Source organism: Temnothorax nylanderi, unplaced genomic scaffold (genome assembly GCF_030848795.1).
Source record: "Temnothorax nylanderi isolate EJ_2023f unplaced genomic scaffold, tnyl_v1.0 TNYL_tig0145_pilon, whole genome shotgun sequence".
NCBI lineage: Eukaryota > Metazoa > Arthropoda > Insecta > Hymenoptera > Formicidae > Temnothorax > Temnothorax nylanderi.
Genome location: NW_027249207.1, coordinates 67,180 through 91,029, shown reverse-complemented (window position 1 = coordinate 91,029; position 23,850 = coordinate 67,180). Strand labels below are relative to the sequence as shown.

The following is a 23,850-nucleotide window of genomic DNA, read 5'->3' as shown; positions in this document are numbered from 1 at the left end:
TCGTAACGGATTTGTACGGGGGAGCAGCTCACCTTCCTCTTCCGCTAGAAAAGAGATGGATATGGGAATGGGCGTACAGAAGGACGCGCAAGAGGAGGAGAAAAGGAATGAGAATCTCGGGGTAATGGCGGCATAGAAATCAGTGGCAGAAATGGCTCGGCTTATTTCTCTGGAGGATATACGCCACCGATATATGTTGGCAGTGAGAGAGGGTTCGAGGAAAGAAGGGTGTTCGAGCGAGAGCGACGGGGACGAGGAAGGCGTTGCCTGCTGCCGAAAACAAATTGGGAGGCTTTAAAAATTTCACAATCTCGGCCTCGTCCGATCCTCGAATCGCATTCGCTGCTACTTTTTCCCCCCGTTTCCCTCGAGCGCAGCACCCTTTTACCATTCCATCTTGCACGCTATTTCCTCTTTCCCACGGCGCGTTTCTTGCTACCTCGTTTATTTCATAATAATATCCCCGCGGCAATTAGCTGCAAGGCCTCACTCGCGCCCGCCTCTAGACGCGTCGTCGTTGTATTTTATTCCGATAGTAAATAGTTCGCCGGTACACACACACATACCACACACACACATACTTTGCTTGTTTCTTTCGCTCCTGTTACATTCTCGTTCTTTATCCCGCACGATCTGATCTAATGGCACCCACGTCCACCCCGTTCTCTTTATTACCGCTTCTGATTGATATTAATACTTCGAATAATTAATCGTTCAAGTTTGCCTCGTTTCAATCCGCCGATATTGTTTTCTTCCCAAGACAATAGTTGGACACATGATAAATAGTTCCTAGAATTAATTATATTATCACAAATTCAATCTGACTAATAAATCTAATTTCAAACATTTTTTATGTCCATAATGTCACATGCTTCTTTACGTTAGTTGTTATTATTTTATGTAATTTATAAGTGTCAAAATTTGCTACGACGTTATATAAAAGCAATAGTAATAAAGAGATAAAATTAAAACAAAGTAATATTTCAGATACATAATATACTCATGTAGTTTTCTTGTTACTTTTGCATTGTATGTCTCAAAATGTACATGTTAATATAAATAAAAAGAAAAGAAAATATATTTTCGATCAATCTATTTTCTGCTTTCGATTCCTTTAATCAAGCAACGCGGTACATCCTATTTAGATTTCTTCACCAATAATCCTCGGACTATCTCAAGCCGTACCTCGTTCTAGGTTCAATCGTAACTCAATCTCCTTGAAAATAATAAATAGTCCGACTTTCTCGGAACCTTTTGCAGGAATTCAATGTTATTTTCTCACGGTTGCCTTCGGTGCATTGCATCGCAGGCGTCGATACTCGTTGCTACAGACGAATCAGTAGTTCAGCGTACAGATCGAAGAAAACTCGAGGAGGTTTCCTTCGGGTTTCTCATCGATGTTACTTTCGCACGATTTCGGTTGCTTTTCGTGTTTATTTATATAGAAGGAAGTGAAATTACACGAGTCGAGGTTACGAGATAATGGAAACAATTATGCATTGGCACTAAATATCTTGAGATCTTTTAGCACTTGTATTAAATTCTAACGAAGGCTCTGTCAACTCGTCCTTTAATGCTATTTTCGATTTTAATAGTACTTCGTTATGGCCATATTAAGTTCAATAACACATATGTTTTACAACATCGATTATATTTTATTACATTTATACTAACCATTATATTATATTAGACTCAATCACTTCTCGTCTAAAACGAAATTTAATGTTCTTTCATTTAGCTGCGGTTATTAGCCACGTCAATTTCCCGATTGTTCCCAATAGTTCATTAAGATTTCATATCAAATTGTAACGGACTGCGCAGAAGCGTTTTTAAAGAGTATGCTTTTATATAGATACACACTATCTATATGCCGACGACTAAACATTAATAAATTTATAGAAATAAAATAGGATTAATAAGGAGTTTTTTTTAGTAGTTTAAGTCTTAGAATCATAATGTCTACAATTTTCTTTCCAAGACATTACAATCTTCAGCGCTAATTGTATGATTATTCAGTAACAAAAGACATAAATTTGTTTTTTTTAATAATATATTTTAAGATATAATATCTTAAATCAACAGAAAAGTTTAAATCTTTGAAATGGAATTTCGTAATTCTATCAATATGCTCGTGCAAATTAAAAAAAAATTACATTCTACATAAAATAGATAGCAGAAACCATATCAATAACTAATTTACTCGAGGTCCATATCACATAGCAATAGTACTTTGATAGAAATTTATGTTGTGAAAAATAGTGATTGCTAATTTTTTATTTTTATGATAGGCGAAACCGTTTAAGGAAACATCGCGCATATAGCAGCTAGACTTCCGAAAATCAAAATTACTTTAACCTTTTAATAGGCAGTGGTAAATTTTCTTCTCACGAACTTCTACGATTTATTAAGGTTACGAAAAAGAACGAGCATACACATCGGACGTTGGCGATCGGCCAACACTGAGTAAAGTAAAGAAATCGCCGGTGGTGGATTAGAACTTGGGTTACAATGAATGTTTAAACATTTTTCAGTATACCTTCTGGAACGGCCGAAATTGCGCCGTAAATTCGTCTGTGAAGATTCGCATCGCAAAACACGAATTATTTCAAACTACAATAGCCGCATGTTCTTAATACTTGCATCTCTCTTTATTGAAAAATATTTTGGTCAATTTGGGGAATTAGTTTCTTGTTGAAAAAAATTAAATATTGAATTATATAAACGACAAAACACCTAGAAATATTCGTTGATTAAGTTGAAAAAAGTTGAATAAATCATGAAATAGAATTAACATTTTTACATAAATTGATAATCATGTAATTTTTTCCGTAAAATAATGAAATTTAATTGAATAAAGTTCAGAATAAAGTGAGATTTAACACAATAAATTTTTTGTACAATTAGATAACAAAATATTATGCTGTATTTAATATAAACTGAATTGAAAAATGATGTTTTGTAGTTAAATTGTTGAATAAAAAATTTAAATAAAAGCTTATACAGAAAAGAATGTATGTTTTTAATAAAAATTCTGCTCTATGTTAATAAAAAATATATGAATATGAGAAAATAAAGAAATTTAATGGATAAACCATTTTTTCCAAAAATAACATTTATATCTATTTCAGAAATTGCATACTGTATTCTTGGACCTATTTTGTACTTAAAATACTCGATTCAATTATTTTGATATGTAAAAACCCTATATGGGTTGTTTATTTAAGCGTAATTAGGTAACAGCGACGTGGAAGTAAAATATGGAAACTGTCTTATATTAAATTTACCTACAATTTTACAAGTTTAGACACATAAATAATTTAGCATGAGATATTGATAATTTCCAGTATATTCGTGAGCGGATCATCGAGTTTCTTCGCGGTGGACTCTCGATGCAGCGGGATGCGGTAAGTATATCCACCTCAGAACAGGTCGGAGAGAATACCATAGCAGGAAGTAGAATAGGGATTACGAAGAGCTGAATATTTCATTACGGAGCCTGCATGGAAACTTGCGGAATGATAATACTTTATCAGGACAAGCTCTCCTGCGGTCTTTCTATCCTACCATTCTGCCCTTTCCTTTTTCTGCCCCCTCCTAGGCAGCGAGGAAGGATTATTCTTAACGGAAGAGAGAATATTTTGCACTTTATAGCGCGGCCACTCCCGTGACCGCAATAATGAGCAAGTATAATGAAAATGGCGCATTTAATAGCCTCGCATATTTCCATACGTTGCTTAAGCAGAATATTTATTAGTATTATCACCAGCATGGGATCGTAAATTAAATTAACTGTTTGTTAATAACGCACAATTTTAAATGTGTAACTGTTGATGTATACATTTTTTTTGCTTTTGGAATAAATATGTTACTTTTTTCTTTATCAGAAAAGATAAGAATGAATAATTTTCTATATACTATCTCTAAAATTGCATCTTAATAAATTAATGTTTTTTTTATATCTCTTCTATCAAATAACCAATATCTATTAAAAAATAGACCTCTAAAGTTTCTTTAATTTATGCGATAATAATCTAATCAATTTGGACCATCTGCTACTAATATTTGCATTTATAGAAAATTTATTCACAGTTTTTGGTTAAATAACTCCGAAGATATTTTTATATCTATATCAGCATTCTCCGTATAATATTTATTCCTCGATCCCATCGTAACTTGCAAGACGTAATATTTACGACTGAAACGAATACCTACTTTAATCCTAATCTCTGGATGGTTTAATCTATCTGGATAAACTTGCAAGTAATGCAGAATTTTTCGCGTTTTCTTCCCCCAATACAGCCACGCGCACCTTTCCGCGATTGTGCAAACACAAGATTTTTCTATTCTTCGTTAGCATAGAGAATATTTCTGATCAATACGAACGGCGACCGAATCCTGAATTAATGACACGATCCCACGGGAATGATACTCGGCCGTATACTATACATATATACGCTATCCTTACCCTCGGCGACGTTACTAAGTCTAAGGAGCAAAAGAAAAAAAGAAAAGAACAGGCAGGAAAAAAGATATTGTGGAAGGAATGTCTCTCGATGCGAGGCGGATTGCTCTCTGAGATGGAATTGCTCGACGGAGACCCTCCGCAATAACTGGTAGCTCCTCGTTTTTTTTTGTCTCGTCCGGTCAGGCGGCCGCACTCAGCTCGTTGCTTTTGATAACTTTATCCGACACGGTTGGCCGTACGTACGTACCATCCTACTACGATGGCACGTATCGTTCTGTCACGATTTATCATTGATCCGCATATATATAGCAATAGCTCCAGCAAGTTTGCCGCCAATACGGGAGACACGTGCACACTGGGCGAACCGGAACGAACTTTCTCCACGGACCGCGAACTATGGCGCGAACTTGCCGAAACCGATTGTAACTCGAACGTTCGAATTGTTCAGAATTATTTTCCGCGGCGTAGGTAGCGCGGCACGTAGGTAGTGTGCACGAAATTGAAATCAATTAGGAAGGTAATATAAGCGTGTCTTAATTCTTTCAAGTGTGAGTACGTTTATACTTTAATATCTATTCGCGTGACACGATATTTGCGCTTCGATAAATCAAGAAAAAAGAGAAAGTAGATAACAAAAAAAAAAGACATAAGAAAGGTAGTACGAACGTGTCTTAATTCTTCCAAATGTAAATGTTTGTATTCTGAGTTATTCGTGCGACATTTTATATATGATATTTGTGCTTCGATAAATCAAGAGGGAAAGAAAGAAAGTAGATTTAAGAAAAGAATTTAATTAAAATATATATAAGGCTCTCGTGATTAAATCAAGTAAAGGGAAAGAGGCAATAAGAGCCGTCGCGGTAAATAGGGCGCAAAATTGTATATAATCTTTTAACCGTCAATACATAAAAAATTCGCGAACGTTTCGACCATTTTCGACCAAAAGAATTTAATTTATACTTATAAAGTATGAAAGTGACTTCCTAGAAAAAATATTCCACTTCACGGAGTTAAACATATTATAATATATAATAAGTTTGGCAATACGTTTGCCTTTAAACGCATGTCCATTTTGTTCGCGAGTGACTTCAGGAAAACGAATAGATAGGCGATGCGCTTTGGGAAAGTCGGATTTACATCTCTTGCGATTTGCAAATTTGAATAAAAATGCCCGATCCCCTTACCGGTGTGGCGTCTCGCGCTCAAGGAATACGCTAAGAGACGGTTCTCGGGGAGCGCGTTAGCTGGATATTATTCGCCGAGCGACAAAGTGGAAGTTTCGACATACCGCAGGTTAGTTTCGCGCGGGAATACAGAAAAGGTTTTAGGGTCGGATTAAAGGATTGCGTCGCAGCCACACCGGCCGTGGTGGATTGGCGGGTTCTTGAACGGAGACGAATGAAGGTGCGGACCGCTCGGGTTGTATGTCTTTGCCAGGCATAGCGGCGAGTCATTTGAAACACGGAATGCCACTTACCCCTGTAGTAACTTCCATCTTGTAAAATGTATGTACCGGCTGCGGTCGAAATGGCGGTGCAACTCCACTCGCAAAATGACTCCTCGTGGAAAAACGGGTCGAAAAACCAAAGCGAGCGTTTTGGGCGAGAAAGCACTCTTATAGAATCTATTGCTTGACTAATCTATACTTTTGCGCGTTAGAAAAACTAATTATTTCTAAACAAATATATGTAATATATTTTAACAAATATATATATATAATATATATATAAATTTTTCGTATATAATTTTTCATTCAGATTTTTCATTTACTCATTTGCAATTGCTTTGTGCGGTTACATTTCCGGCAACTTGCGCTCCCTGCGTACATATGTGAATCTGATTATGCATGGTACTGTAGCATTCTGCACATTTATCACCATGCGCACATAGCTGTGCAAAACAGGCGTCGCTATCGCGGATTATAAAAAACGCGTAACCACGCAGAAGCAATTCACAAGACTCGGAAGGGGTGAGTGTTGGCATTGCGCCAGAGAAAGAAGATCTGACACCGAAACTACTCGGCTATCTTTTTTCTCTCCGTAGATTCAACCTGCTAGTAATTGGAAAGTGACCTAATTGTATGTTATCCCCGTTATTACGTCACGCACGGACACAAGGTGACGAAAAGTTGTAATAAAATAAAATTCTGTGAAAATAGTAAGTTGTAAAGGTAAAAGTCTTTAGCTAGTTTCTTTGGAAATGCAATATTTGTTATTGAATGCAATTTGTATTAAAGACGTAGAAAGTACAAAAAGATGGCAAGAAATTATAAGTATTTAAAAAATTAGAAGCATTTTTTTAAACTAAATTTTGGCCGAAATCAACTATTTCTCGATAAATTTTAGAATAGAATTTATACAAAAACAATCGAAAGAAGTATCTAATTGTTTTGTTTTGTTATCTTGTCATGTTCGTTTGCACAACGTTTACTTGTCAAATAAAAATAGGGAACTAAATCTGAAATAATTTTAAACGTTTATTTTGATAGATTATAATTCTCGCGGCTTTGGTACCATGTGACAGATTTGTTTGTCATGCTCGTAAAATATTGCGGTTATTGCTGACGCGTAAAAAATTTTTTTTGACATTTTACATAAAAAAGATCTATATCATGTATATCACCTTTTTTACTCAAACTAGATATATATCTATCAACTGGTCGAATTGTTACCCATTGTCTGTTGTTGGCAGTTGTGAAAATTGCATATAACTTTGAAGATTCGCTTAATCACGCGATGGCGTGAACACGAAGATATGTCACTTTTGACGCAAACATGATTAAGAGCGGGTGTATCATTAATATTGCCTGAGGAAAAGTTTATACATTTGAGCTTTGTTAATTATCCATGTAAATATGACGTATTAAGCGACCGACAGTTGCCCATAAATCAGAATCCTAATTAATATTGGACATTAAGTTGATATTTTCACGGTATACGTGCAAATGAAGACGATAATCAAAGATAGAGAGAAATAAGTTTACTATTTAATATTGATATAGTAATTGATAGAGACGAAATACCGAAAAACCCATACAGACATTTTTATTACATCGCTTCATCAAGCTATTCATAATTAAATTAAACGTTACAAAAAAATTGTTAAACAAACTTGACATAGCACAGTAAAAGCATAATGTATGCTTCAAGATATTTTCTTTCCTCAAACTTGTCCTAAAATAAGATAGATATATTTACTTTCATGAAACACAAGTGCTATCTTAGGATGACGAGAATAAGCCTTATATTGCTTTCTTCAGATATACACTTTGTTGAAATAGTGAACTTGATAGTAATTATAACTAAACTAAAAAAACTTAAAAAAATATGAAACTTTATAAATTATATTTTCAAGCTCATATTAAGTTTCGACTATGAATAAGATCTTTATGCAGCCTGTAGGTTTAAAGTTTATATAATGAGAACTTTTTGTGAGCTTAGTTATAAGACATCCATACGACAAGCTCATAATTGCATAGTAAAAACTTAATGTAATCTTCGAAATACTTAATATCGTTTTCTCTCAAATTCGCAAAAAGAGACGGGTTTATTTATTTTAACAATTGAAAAATAAAATTTTTCCAACATGTAATAAAGATAGTACAAAAATAAGATAAGCTTAAAGCTTTGACTTGTCTTGATTACACGCAAAGGTTAGAGCGAGATTATAAAATTAAAAATGATTGAAGAAGTATATTGAAGCAATATAATTGTTTTAAATTTTACTGTTAAGTTTTCTTTAAGTCTTGACTATGAGTATCGGTAAACGCGAGTTTCTCGAAAATTAAAAGAAAAGTACTTATCATCATCCAACAATTTACGCAACCGGATCATACTATTATATTATTTTGACCTCATCGATGCAAAACTAATAAATACCTCGATCGGTTGAGGCAAGCGAATAATTCCAATCTCCATGCGCCAATAAATACTTTCTTCGATCTCATACGAAAAGGCGGCTGTCTTGAGTAACGCATCAGTATCCAACACGGTAGACTACGCAATCTGTTCTCGATTCTCGTCTTGCGCCCTCAGGGCGCACGATACATTACCCTTCGTCACCTGATGGTAGGACAACCAACCCTAGCGAGAAGACGGCTTGTCGGGATAGGACAGGGACGGTGCGACACGCAATTTGACCCATCGTAAATGCACTCCTGCGACGACGTGCACTTTCCATTTCGCTTTCTCACATGAGTTTTGATTACTTCCCGTCGTGGTTGAAATAGAGCTCACATCAGAGGGTCTTTCGTGAAGATCGAGGGAAAGAGAAAGAGAGATAGAGAGCGATCGCAGTAGCGGTAATGTGTCGCCTACGGCAGTATGTAGTGTCAACTTCTAAGTTCATGCCACGAAAAAAAGTCAGTCACTCAGTACCTCGACCTTCATTTTGTACTCTCCACGAAAGTCATTTTCTTAGTATCTGACAGAGAAATGGGCGAAGTTTTAAAGAACAAAGACACGGCAACGTTTAGAATAGTCAATCTGGCAAATGTTTCGCGTAAATAATAAAAAATGTGGTATGTTTAATATAAAATTCAGTGGTCTTATTACAGGCTGAAACGTTTTGACATTTCATTATTTATTTTTATTCAGACGATAATACATATTTAGCACTAACAACTAGCTTGGTTCATTAGCCCATTTTATTTCCTTTGTTATAAAATTCAATATTTATAATCTCTCCACTAAAATATTTTTTAATTTAATTTAATTTAATTTTTGTTTAAATTTTTATTTATTAATTAATATTAATATTAATTAAATTAGCTTTAAATATTTTAATTTCAAAAGTCATGCTTTGCGGACTTACGTTGTAGTTAATTAATGATAATTTATAAGTAAAATGTTACGCTAAATAAACAAGATACATTTTCAATTATATTAACATATGTTTCTCTCATATCTGCAGTATTTTATATTCAGTATAAGCTATTACTTTATTATATTGTATTGTTATATATTTTACGATATTATCGTGTTAAATCTTTTTGCATTGCTGTTGCCCATTGGTCTTTCAATTTCTTTCATATTCATTTTGCGATTGGTACTTTATGTGTGAAGATCTTTTCGCTATGTACTACGTACAAATACTTAATTGCATGATACAGATAACGAGATATTTGCCAATATCATTTACACGTATTGCAATTCGATAATTTATGTTCTATTATTTTCATTAACGCCAGCATTATATGGTTTATAACGTTTCCGCTAGTGACGATATCATAGGATATAATCCCGTGACTCGGCAAAACTTTGCCAATGATGTACGGAACAAAAAGAACGGGCTATTCTTTAACTTGGGAAAGTAACATTTCTCAAAAGCCAGGCCCTCCTTCAACGAACGGGGTAGGCGCGCCAGACACGTACCCTTCCCTCCTCTCGGTCACTACTCGAGATGACGAACGGCGTCGGCCATAAAAAACCAATTTCAGGATCAGCTGCGTCTAGGACAAGTGATTACCGGGTCCGGTTGCAATTCGTCGAAAAGATTTGAGAAAGAGTGTGTGGGAAAGTGCCGCGATCTATCGATGTTCCATTATTCCCGTGGGGTATATGGACCTCGCATAGATCTCTTCCTCCGCCTTCCACCACTTTCCGTTCTCACTTCTTTTCCTGTTTCCCTTAGCGATACGTGACCAGAGAGAAAGAAGCCCCTTCCACGTTTCTAAGCTATAAGAAAGCGAAGTAACTCCACTGAAAATCAGTCTTAGCGCCTTACAAATTAATATATAGCTGGATGGCTCACTTAGGTGGTCGATCGTCGATCGTCTATTAAATTTATTCATCTCAGTAAAATGCGAAAACGTAGACGATATACTCTATAGCGTTTGCAACTACAATAGGATGAATATATACATCCTTTATATTTCCACATATGTCTCCCTCCATCACGCAGAAAAAGGAATTTTTTTCTATTTTTACGAGAAGAAAAAAGTCGATTGTCATCGTACCTTTGCAATCGATCGAAAGTTATCACGTTCTAGAATTGATCGGATCAGAAGAAACTCAAACGTGAGTTGCGAAGCAGAAAATACTATCCTAATAAAATCATTACATTCTTCAACAATTTGAAATGTGAGAAAATCTTATTTCACGTGAAGTATATAAGGAGAAAACATAGTTTGTTATAAATGTGTGAAGATCATACGCCTTTTCATCTAGCTAAACTTCTGTTATAGTAAGAAGTAATTTATCACTAAAAATGATTTACATCAATAATCCTTAAATTCATATACTACTCATACGCGTAATAATTTGTTGATACAGTAATATACTTGGTAAATAATAGGATTTTAAAAGATTTAAGATTTATAGAAAAGAATAATCACTCTCAATGTTGCAAAAAATTATTAAAATAATATATATTTATAACAAAAAAATATTTTATTTAATAATAAGTTTTATAAGCAAATTAATGTTCTTTTAAGCCTCGTAGAATGTTTATTCTTGATAAAATTTCAGAGAGAAAAATATATATATAAATATCTTGTATATAACGTTGAAAAAAAATACCAAGTATATGAATAGTGTATAAATTTTGAGAATATTGTAATTCAACCACCCCACGTGCACAAGCAAAATTGTTTTGGATAGTCACAATAATCATCAAGTAAATGCCGTTCGCCTCATCTTATTTGTCTTACTTTCGCCTTGAAAAGTACGTGACCAGAATACACCGCTTCCAATTTCGTTTGAATAGCGAGTGGGAAAGACCACGTTCCGTGTTGTATCATACAATTACAAAATTATCCATGCATTGTTATGTGTATTTAGCATATTTAATAATTGTGGAGCGTTCTTATAATTACTGTGATTCTTTTCTCCTACTATATTGAAGCATATAAAAAGTTATGTAATATTTGTCTACACAAACGTGTATTAGAACGCGTAGGATATAAAAAAAATGTGATAAAAGATAGAATAGGTTTTGAGTAATACGGTGAAGTATATACAAATGTATTTTTACGATAGTATCTGAGTATAATAATTTAAAATAAGTATTAATGAGAATAGTAATCTAGACACATTTAGTTTTCCAAATAAATAAATAATTAACTAAGGACCCTCGATACGGAAATTAACAAGTAATAAGCAAAAAAGTTGGGCTTTAAAAGTGTAACGCGCAAGTTAATGATGTATAATTATCATAATTATGTATCTTATTAGTAGTTAAAGGTTGATGTAACATTAACTTGCGCACTGTTAACCCCGTTACACTTTCAAAGCTCAACTTTTTCGCTTGTTATTTGTTAATTTCATATTTTTTTATTAAAAATACAAAACTAATTATTTTAATTAAAAAGTACGCGAAGCTTTTTCAACAGAGTAAAACTTCCTGTTGCAAACATATGGAAAATGTCTGTAATGGGAAGAACTAGATTTAATCAGATTGATTCAAATCGACATTGTGTCAATTGATCGTCACTAATTTCCTGTCACATTAGCTACTTATGCCCGGCAACAAAAGGATATCTTTAGCTCGACCATTAAGTGATCAAAATCGGGAGAGACCACGCTGAAAATCAGTTCGCCCCATTAATCCGTCATTCGCGTATCCGCGCTCATCGCTATTAATCCCGTATATAGTACGCGCGATTTCAAGTGTATGCACCCGAAGCCCAGAGCCTATACGCCAGATGTACGCATCCACAGTCAGAGAGAACCGCGCTCTCCCGTTTTACGAGCGCCTCACGTCTGCCGTTCTGTTGTTAATGCTCTATGAACGGACGTTGATACACAAGCATGCCGAACGAAATCAGAGAGAGAGGAAGATAGATGAATAGATAGACAGATGACTAGATGGATAGATAAATGGATAGATAGATGGAGAGAGAGAGAGAGACAGATAAAGATAGAGAACAGCAATCGCCCGTATGGATGCGTATACAGGATTGTTCAGAGACGGCGGTCGTGCGACAAAATATGACGTTGTTCAAAACGGAGCAGGGAGAGCTGCGTTACGATCGGCGACACGGCGGTGGCTGGCAGCAAAAACAGATAGTACAGGGATTTACAAAGGCCGAATAGGCGTCCGGAGAACAGATAATACGCGGGAGATAAGACTACAGCGAGGATGTCACCATATGTAATGAATGTTTTGGCGCAAGAACGTTGTAACATCCTCTTGGTAATGTTCTCGTCGTTAATTACCCATGTAATTACACAATGGTAAATAATTGATAAAAATCAGCTGTATAAAGATATAGATTAAAGTTAAATAATAAATAGCGAAGGAGAAGATAGCGAAGTTAATCCTGATACATATTGTTTTATTCGATATTGTATTGTAGTGCATCTCGCAATTACTAATAATAATTTCAAACAAATTGTTGCTCGATATTTGCTGTCTGTCAATATGTCACAATTTTGCGACGATGAAACTTTCGCTAAAATGTCATCCCATTGATGACATGCTTAACATAAATAATTAACTAGAACGGCTCGATGTATAATAGCGCGGTATAAAAACCTTTTAAGTCTGACATTACTGAGAATAGCGCCGAGCTGCGCGCGCGCGGCATGCAAACACGTCAGAGATCCGTAACCGTGAAAGCTCGATTCTCGATAATGGCAATAATCGTCGGCGGCCGTTTTAGAAGAAGACAATGCCTGTCATGTCGGCACTCGTACGTCGCCAACGTACAAGTGAAAGCTGCGTAAATGCAATGCGCTCGTTTCTCGCCTCGAGAGCTTCCCGCATGCATATATACGGCCGGAGGTTCCGTCGAGTACGATTGATCCGTCGAGTGGATCCGTGCTGAGCGACGATAGCGAAAATTCCTCATTGACTCCCATCGGGAACGAGTCCTGAAAACTCGGCTAAAATTGGATTCCGTCGACTTCGCGAAATCTTCGGGAAACGTATCAATTTGAAGTCGCGATCGGAATATCACGTGATGCGAGCCTCATTCAGGATTTCTTCTCCGCGAACTTACCGAACTATCGATATCGGATAGTATGAACGAGAGACCTCTCGACTGGTATTAACTGAATGAAAACTTCACGCAGGTCAACGAGATTAAAGAAGCTAATCAATATATGGTTTATTTTAAAAATATAGAGCTATAGCAGAAAGCTGATTTGTCGCTCGAGTATACGCAGCTTTGTCTTAAAATCTGTGAGCCCTTCGTAAATCTGTTCTCTTACGAAGGAACAAGACTTGAGCACTGGTATGTACTGGATTTTTAGCTGCCTTTTTAGAAATTGGTATCGATATGTCATGGTAGCTTGGCATCCTGCTTGCGGAACGGGTTTGGGGCTTCTTCAATTTACGGAAGTGGCGTCGCTGTAATACGTTGCTGGGCTAAAAGTGGAGCAAAGCATGATGGTGTCGGACCAATGCCAGCCAAGGTAAGGATAGATACTTGGAAGGAAGATAGAAGGACGCGGGTCACAGGGATACTCGAAATCCATTCGTTTTTACGATCGAACTGTTGCCCAAAGTCTCGTCACCGTCGTTGTAAAGCTATATTTCTAACGATTTAAGAGAAATGAAGAGAATTTGGGATAGAAATCATAAAATTATTTTACACGATTTTCTATTTTGTTCTAAGGTAATGTCATTATCCGTTAGACAAGATTTAATTGCGTTAATTTCAGAAAACTCACTATACTGCGATAGGGTATAAATTTACTTCTGCTGTTATTTTATTGATATTCTATCAATTTAGCTACTAACTGCAAGTGCTCTTTAAAGATTCATTTTGCAAAATTTAGTAAAATTAAATATAATATAACTATTTTGCTCACGTTTATCCTCATTTATAAGAGTCTCGGGTAATTGCTAAATCATCAATACCTCGCTAGATGTTATTAAAGAGTTGTTCTCATTCGCGTTTATGAAATATTTATACAGCGATAATAGGATATTGGTATATTATGTAGATAAGGCGGTTGTCATTAGAATTATCGTTATCGTACAATTATATTATAGAATCATTATGAGTGTATGTGTTCGAATCTAATCGATTTATGCGCGACTGCATATCGCTATACGTATTTGTATCATAATCGAAAACTGAAATTGTATATTGTTTTATTTACTATCCATATCTTTCTTTCGATAAGACGGTAATAAACAGATTCCTCAATAATTATCTATGACAGCAATTATTACGTAACATATAATGTATACTCTCTATTAAGTATTAGATCCGATGATGATTATTTGCATGTAATAACCATAAATAATCAGCTTTACTGCAGGCAATCATGGAAAATGTAGCAGTTATCGTTAATCATTATGCACATATTACTAATTACTTCAATAATGACGTAAATATATTGCGTAGTTCGTGAAACAACGTATAATAGACTTAATATTTGGTAATATAATATACATTGTATTTCATCACACTGATAAAGTTGCATGGCACAATATATATAACAGTATACGATATTAATAAACCGTTTAAAAATGATTAGCCCGACAAACAATATGTAAAGTCCACTTTACACGATCTACAATTCTCGGATTTCAAAATAGAATTCTATTTGTAATCCTATATACACTACCGTTCAAAAGTTTGGAAGCACTACTTAGTTTCTTAAGAAAAACAAAACAGTGGTGCTAATACTTTCAAACAAAAACGTTATATGAGAAACTTTACTTATCTGTTTTAACACAGTATTATTTGTTTCTAATTATTTTCCAAGGAAATATTTCATTTAAAGAATTTTACCGAGTGAACATGCTATGCCATTGTTCTATTACGAAGAAAGAACAAGTTTTCATAGTTTGAGTAAAATATAATAAATATTAAAATATCAATTATTATATTTTACTCAAACCATGAAAACTTGTTCTTTCTTCTAATTCTAGAAACTAGAACTAATTCTTAAACAGAACCATAAGAGAGATTATCGCTACGATGGCGCGGGAAAAAGTGCCACAAGTTGCAATTATCTAAATACAGTGTGCAACGTCGACCTCGATAAAGCGCGAAGTGATAACGACAGGAAATGTTTGTGCACTTCTCGTAGGTGTCATCACTAGTGAGGCGCGCCCATTCCGAGCCAGGTGGCTGCATTGCACATGCTGTCGACACATCGAGGGCTGTTATAGTCATTAGAAGATAAGTGTCTCGTTCTGTCGGTATCGATCGTCGCCGGCCAGCGTATGCTACGTTTCTCGTTATGGGAAGTGAGGAACAAATAGGGGGCCATTAGAATGGCTTTCCCCTACGCGTGTTACCGCGCGCGCCAAGCTTTCAGGCATATTACTCTCCTTAACTCAGGCGACCGTCGTGCAATTACGCGTCAATCCTGCACGATGGACTTGATGGAGCGATGATCTCGCGTAATATAAGTTTATGTAAAATTTTTGTCGAACCACGGTGCAATAGCCCAAGTAGCTCGAAATAATATTAAATAATAATATGTTACATCGATATTTTTTCATAACTGTTTTTTTTCCTTCTATATAGATATTTATGTATAGCTGTTACGTAATTAGCAATCTTTCGTTAAATTAATTTAAATTAAATTCGGAATAAAAAAGATCTTTGGAAATGCAGCATAAAGAATGTGCAGTTCATGATATGATCATATTAATATGGATCATATTTGCGTCAAAAGTAATTACACATGTCATATTAAATGTAATATTTTTAACTCATTAGATTAGACGCAGGTCGCCTAATTCTGACATCTGGCGAATAGCTTTACGACATCTTACGGAAATATACGCGCGAACAGGATTTACTTCCAGGATTTAATTCCTTTCAGTTCGCCCCGCAATTCCATCATCTTTTATCTCCAGTGACCAGAGCGCGCGCGGTTAGACGAAAATGGTTATCCGCAAACTTTCTACTTAAAGCAATATTCCGAAGATCGCAAAAATCTCAACCATTAGAGAGTTCCGCGAGTCGAGTTTCTTTTTCTGAAGTCGTCAACTTTCGGGACGGAGGATGAGACGTATGAAACGAAAGATGCTCAATAGAAATCTTTTGTGCGAGACAATAGACAATGCATGTGGATACGCATAAAGGGGAATACCTTTAAGGCCGGAGATAGAAAAGTGGCTTAGTCTATTGAGATGGAGCGTTATGTGAGCTGCAAATAGCTCCTCGTGGACCGAAGTGTTTCCTTCTCCAGCATCTTCGACGTTTATCCCAGCGGTATTGCGTTTATTTTCCAATTTAGGTCAATTTGCGGCAGGCATCGATGTCTGCCTCGGCGCACCGATATAACGTGCCTTGACGCATATATTATGTTACTAACTGGCGACCGTCTAACAATGTTGTAGTTTTGAAAAATTGCCACTGGGAGCTTGTGCGACACGTAATTTAACGCATGAAGTCGCCGACGTTGACTCACTTCCTTCCTTCCTCTCCCTCCCGTTTATAACGAGATAAAATTCTATCTTGCGGGTACAAAATTTTATCTCGGCGTTTGGACATGTATCGCGTTAACAGGAAAACATGACGCGATAAATTCATATAGATAGTGTGATCGCTATATTATTCACTGAGAACGATTAGAAAAACGGATTAATTGTTATTTATATTTTGTAATTAAGTCATTAATAATTGACTTCATGAAATCGTACTAACATCACTTATAATAATCGGAAAAAATTATTTTATAGTATCTCTTTCCCCGCGTTTTAATGAGAAGATCATATCCGATCGATTATGCCCTACACTGAATTCAAATAAACTGATATAATGTCACGTAACGACTATATGTATAAATGACGTTCTGATTTTACATCCAATTTAACACGACAATTATATTTGAAAAATTGTTAACATATAGTAATTAATGCGGGACAATCAATGTAATTGCTATTATTTCGTTATCACTTTCCCGATTAACAATGCAGCACCGAACAACACCGTTCATTCGATAATTTTCGTTTTGTTAACACCGTTTTACGACTTAATAATAATCAACGAACGCAGAGGTGTCTGGCAAACTAATACACATTTTTCAATTTATTACATGAGAAATTCATTGTATAACTGTAGCGTTTCGCGCTTAATTAAATTCCGCGAATGGGCAAACGTGACGGTTGTTCGCGCAAAAAATTTGTCCGCTTTCGAATGAACGATTAGAACTGGATAGGCGCGTGTTCTCGAATTATTATATAAAGTTTTCTCGTGAATTTTCTGCAAACAGCTTTTTTATTCGCGCTCTGCTGAGAAGCGAGATGCGGAATGTCTACAATCATCCGCATGGAGCGTATCATCTCATGTGCGAGCCTCACGTATATGCGTGTGCGCGTGCACATAATATATGTATATACATATGTACACGGAAATACATAAACGAAAACGCGCATATATCTGTACGTATTCACGAGGACCGTCTTCTCGTCGTAAATCTCGCTGCGAAATCATAGTGCAGAAAATGCACCGGGAGGATTACGATCTTATTTGTCGCGCGCGAAAGCAGTTCGTAAGTTTGAAAGAGAGAAGGGTTCCTCGTAAACCTTTGAAATTACCGTCTACCGTTCGGTTGTGTCTACGGTGTTTTATCGTCTGAAGCAAGAATAAAATGACGAAGGGAAGAGAAACGCGTATGTTTTCACCGGATGCGAAGGGCGCATATATTTCCGAGTGATCAAATTCGAATTAAAGATTTCATGTGAGTATAAATCGAGCGTGGTTAAATTTAGAACTCTTGAAAGATCGATATAATCAACGCGCTTTCTTATCGTTGCGGAGTAACGGCAAATATTTTACATGATTTCCACAGTTATTCCATGAATAGCTTTTAATTACCGCCGGGTAGCGTGAATTTGATATGAAAACTTAATCTGCTAGCATTATTAATCCTCTAATTTAAGAATTCATTCGTTAGGATCGTACTGGACATTTTCTCTGGCGCTTAAAATACCAATGTCCAAAAACAGTAATCGAATAATTCCTACCAGGAGCAAAAAACTTAAATGAATATTTATCCACTGTTAAATCCACTATTAGTTAAAATACTTAATTATGTAATAAAATTTAATAAATTAGACCCGTTAATTATAACCGCTAAAAACGGAGACATTTCTAATACCTCTATCAAGTCTATTTTATTGCATCAAAATATATACTGCTTCACATTATAAGATTTATTAGAATATCTGATTTTATTAAACCTGCTACTTATTTCTGAAAATACAAAATATGTGATGCCGGCGTAGTCGTCAAAATGGTAACATGCTTTCATTTAATACAGAAATGAAAACGAAGGCACGGGCAATATCGCTCCTAAGGGCGCCGTCTAGATCGAGGGTTTATTGCCGCACGAAAATCTCGAGGCGGCAATCTCGAGATCGGCGCCCTTTATCACGTGAGCTTTTTGACAAACTCCCGCAGAAAGGCGCTCCGTTTTAGCTAGTGGCGTGGCTCGCGGTGGAAACGTGACGTGAATTCGCGACCGGGGCGTCGCGCGGGGGCGCTCGTTCGTTCCGCTCATGTTTGCCAATTAAGATGGAAACCGGTAATTGGCGGGTCATCGATTGATTACGCAGCGACCGAATTAAACAAAGGGCCTCGTCCCTTTGCGCGAACATATATGTGCAGGCGTGTTTGCGCCGCTAGTGACCGACGAAAATCTGCGTCACACAGATCACCGGTTGACGGTATATTGACGAGAAAATAAGACGTTAATGCGGGAGAATTTGTAATATTATTATCGCTAGCGCATTCGCGATAGGTATACATATAGCAATGTTCCTTTGTTAGTAGTAGATTGCCATTAACTTGCTATTATCTCCTTTTGCACACTTAATTAAATCGGTCCCTGCAGAAAACGACATTAAGTAATTTCTTTATAATTACAACAGAGAAATTATTTCTATTCTGAAGAAACATTTTGTGTCAAACTTTAAAATAATATTTTTTAAGATAACAAACCGTCGGCTCTTTAGGATCCGAGTATAAATTCTAGACTTTAAGCCATAGCCTCGTGGGGACTTATGCTATAAAATAAGCCTATTGTGAGAGAAGTAGTGCTATGCGATTAAATTATGTTGTGCCGTGGATTTACCACGTAGTCATGCAGCTGAGTTCGTACTTAAAGTTGAGGTAATTAATAGTTAGGCAGAAGTGTTTATTGATTTTATTGATTTGGTGGTTGCTTTGCTTAATTTTGGTAACTTTAAAGCGAAGTACGAACAGCTTCTTACATATTGCACTTCTCTGTTATTTTTAGAATTATATTAATAATAGGTGATAAAAATGTGATATAAACATGATTTATGGATGCATAATAAAGCAAAAACTAGTCACGCATACGCGATATTAACGCTGGACAAGAATACAAATCTATATATTTGAGGTCACTTTTCTGCCTGTCATTGCTTATTAGCTTATAAATTTATAGCAAAAGATTTATGAACCGCGCGCTCGTTAAATAAAAATGAAAACACTTTGTGTCATAATCACAAATAAATGATAATAAAAAAGATCCATATTCGTTGCATTTATGTACTAGTTTGTAAAAACTTAAAATTTATAATATTTTCAGGTCAATGATTTCATTCGGCATTAGGCTAAAACAAGAATTATCCACGTTTAATGCTAAACATGCAGATAATAAGCCTCTTTAAGTCAATTAATCTGTTTATCAATTTATCAATTTATCAATTTATCAAAAGTATTTCATAGTCTATTTTATCTATTCGTTATTACGATTTACGTATTAGGTTGAAATCGATTGTGCAACTTTATCTGTCTTGCAATACCACTAAACATAGAAATAACATTTTCAGTTGTAATCGAAAATAAATATCGCGATACGAAAATGCCAGTGCGAACAACGTTACCGCCATCATTTGGCTTCATAACTTGACTGTACTTTCTTCAGTTTGTTGATATTCCGAAAAAAGTGTATTACACATCTTCACTTGGCACAACAATAGCTCAGGCTCGCAATGCATGTGAGCCGAGGATTATTGTCCCGGTACCAAATGCAGGTGCGACAGGAACCTTTCGTTCTCGCGCATCTTGCGGCTACCGCGATTCGACGATGAGATACGATCGACCTCGTCAACGTGATAACGAGCCCGCAATCGTTTTCGTCGGCACTTAAAGAGCCGGGTCGTTCATTCGCATCCAATAGGAAGTAGGGCAGGGTTGAAACGCCGCTTATACGATCACGATTACCGTGTGCTCGTCCAGAGTTGTTGCGGGCTGGTTTAGCACGTTAACTGTCGGTAGAAGCTACATGCAACTCGCTTGTTTCCGTTTAATGCGCCTTGAGATGCAACGCCCGGGCCGGGCACCACGTATGCCATATACAATGCCCGCTGCGAGCATCACGGTCGCGGTTGTGTACTTCCACATATCACGTGTACCAAGCGACGAAAGATCATTTATTCTCGTGAAAAGATGATGCACTGAAGATTTATTTCCGCGCACCATCACGAACATTTATTATTTTATATGGTAAGAGAAGGTATAAGTGCGTATATGAAGCAAATGTATAGAAGAACGTAGAATAGTAATATGCGTCCGTGTGTTTACGATATACAGTTTTTAATATTTTATAATTTTATATTGTAAGTGGTTTATGCAATATAATTTGAAATTTTTTGAGTAAATCGAATTAGTTATATAAAATTTGGAAAACAATAAAGAGTAATTAAGATATTCGAAAAACAATTTCCAAAAATTATGTTTGAAAGAATTAATAAAATACGTTTGTCTATTATTCCATTACTATCCTCTTCTATTAAATTAGATACCTATTCTAATAAATCGGTGATATATATGATGCTATATTTATCACGTAGTATATTTATTGTTATGTAATAAGTTATATAATATTTTATGTTATAGTAAAGTTATATCGCTGCGGGTATACTTGACTCTTGATAATAATAATTTATGAAGATTGAAACAACTCTCAATAAACTCTCAATAAACAGAAACTTCATAAATATGATATTACGTCCTTCATACATGTTTGCCGCCAGAATTATATTATTTAACAATAAAACAAATTTATCTTTCGCCAGCACAAAATTATTTTAAAATCTATACAGTATATCTATTATCGCCAAACGTTTAACCGCGGGACATTAAAGGATTACGAACATGATTCTTCTCAATCGGCTTTGTGAGAGATTCGAGCTTACTCTTTTACCAAAGTATGTCTATCCGATCCGCTTACACGCTCTTTTTATCTTAATTGCATCTAATTGCTAGGTGGTTTAGATTTGGCTTAATTATTCATTAAAAAAGGGGTTCACGAATTGCTTTAGAAATTATACACGATTTGAACTTTGAATATATTTCTGTATCTCATAGTTAATGGAAGAATATTTTATTTTGTCAAAAGATTCTGGCAATTGACTTATTTCTGTCAGTAACTTTGCGAACAATTTCCGTGTACCGGATATTAATTCCAAGTATTTGCTAAAATTTATTTGGGAATATATGTGTGTGTGTGTGTGTGTGTGTTGCTGTTTTCATATGAGAAGAAGCTCTTGGCGTATCCCAGAGTAAGGTATCGTAGAGTAGGGTATCTCAGAGTAGCAGAGGAATTTGCGAAGTAAAAAAAGACACTCGAAAGGTTTCGGGTTCCTAAGACTTTAGAGAGATCGGAACGCGATGCTCTCGTACGACATAAACGGGAAAAATAGGATAATGCACGGCAAAGTTCAGAGGAATAAAAAGACGCGGAAGAATCGCGCCTCTTTTGAAGATGGAGAAGCGAAGAAAACTTTTAGCGTGTCGATAACCGGCAGATAAGGACGGAACATCGAAATTTATGGCGTGGCAAGATATAGTAACACTCACGAATCCGCGGCGTATGATGCCGTTCAGGAAGATAGAGAGTCGGCGAAGACCGAGATGACCCTGTTTACGGAAACATTACGCATTCTTTCCCCGGTAAGACACGTGGACTCACCCTCGACGTCTGGAATTTATTTCCCTGGCCATTCCACTTGTGTTTCTGGTTATTATTGTCTAAGATTATGGATGTTGACACGTCCGCCTCGGTTTACATCTATCGATTGACTGGAGGCGTCGCGTAAGGTTCTCACGGATCACGGGTATAACTGTTTAAATGCGTTGTTGTCAGAATAGTCGCGTTCAAATGCATCACTGCGATCTATCGCAAACACGTAGCGCGAAGTGCAACGAGCTGTCTGAACGCCCGGCCGGCTGGAATATAAAGCAGCCTGCCATCGCTACCGCCGTAAATGGCGACGGTTATTGCTACTTTCCTGCTATCATGCCACTATGATTTGTTTGGGCATGGTACTCTAGGCCAGAAGCGAACGAAAATTTTCTGGCTAGTAGCTCGTGCTACGCGCGATCGATGACTACGCCATGCGAATTATATTTCGCGTGTGAGATAGCATCGCACTTAGAATGCGGCAATGATTTGAATGCGTTACTTATCTTTTTCTATAAATAAAAAAGTAAAAATCGAATATTAATTGTGTATGCCAGAGAAGCTCGTCACACTATTGGACTTATCGTCGAACAAAATTTCTCTTATCAATACATTAATTAATCAATTTCAGGAATATCTGTGATATATCAATAATTCAGGCAAAAGATACGATTGCATTTTACGATTGAAAAAAAATTGGAGCTTTATCGATCTTTAATATATTCTAAATGCACTTATAAAAGAGAGCAAAGAAGGGCATTAAGTACGAATTATTCATCTCATTTAGTATGAGAGTATCGCATATTCAATATCCTGTCTTCTGGTTGGTCTGATGAACGATAGTCCTTAATCGATTATTTGCTATAGCAAAATTCGCATAAATTTGAATCGCACCGCAGCTGGCCGCAACAGGAAACGTTCTCTGGGAATATTCGTTATCATTATCAGATCGCGCCATGATATTTTACGACTTCTATCGTGCGGAGCATGTACGTCGTATTTATCGGTTATAGTATGAATTGTAAAACACATTGGCTCGGCCAACGATCGGCCATTGCTAACGCCGGCCGTTAGTAGCATTGTTACGATTCCCGGCGTTCGCGGAAATTTTTGGATGGCGAAAAATTTATCGGGCTACTTCTCGCGCGCAACGCCGTGAAAAGATTCACAGGTGTAAACGCGTGTACTAAACCATAGATGCGGAGAATATCGGGAAACGTATTACACTTTTGTGCCGGGAGTGTCTGAGCTGGTCTTGCGCAATGGTGTACACCGAAGCGGAACTTATCCGCGATCGATCGCGTCGTTGAAACTAGAGTTTAAACTATAACGGGTTGCATTGGCGACAAAAATTGAATATCAAATAATAGTCAACGTTTACATCGCTGTATAGAATTTCAAATGGCGTTAAAGTGTCAAACGGATTTTGCAATGATAATACGCATTATAGTTTATAGCTTAGAGCAGTGCATATCGTATATAACTTATTCACATTACTGAATCGAATATTATTGGAACTACCGCTCCAATTATATT

General features: G+C 36.2%; 1 protein-coding gene across 7 annotated transcripts in view; it reads right to left on the bottom strand.

Moving 5' to 3' along the window:
* The window catches only part of Dpr12 (defective proboscis extension response 12), a 256,117-nt gene that overhangs the window by 172,756 nt on the left and 59,511 nt on the right, over positions 1 to 23,850 (bottom strand). The window contains exon 1 of one of the 7 annotated variants that reach the window (XM_071714736.1): positions 22,324 to 22,567. The exons of 5 other annotated variants lie outside the window; for them this stretch is intronic. In XM_071714736.1, the coding sequence (XP_071570837.1) occupies positions 22,324 to 22,355 (32 nt within the window). In that variant the 5' untranslated portion in view covers positions 22,356 to 22,567. Of the gene's footprint in view, positions 1 to 22,211; positions 22,282 to 22,323; positions 22,568 to 23,850 lie in introns of those variants that run through there. One more of the 7 variants, XM_071714742.1, reaches the window with a different exon arrangement.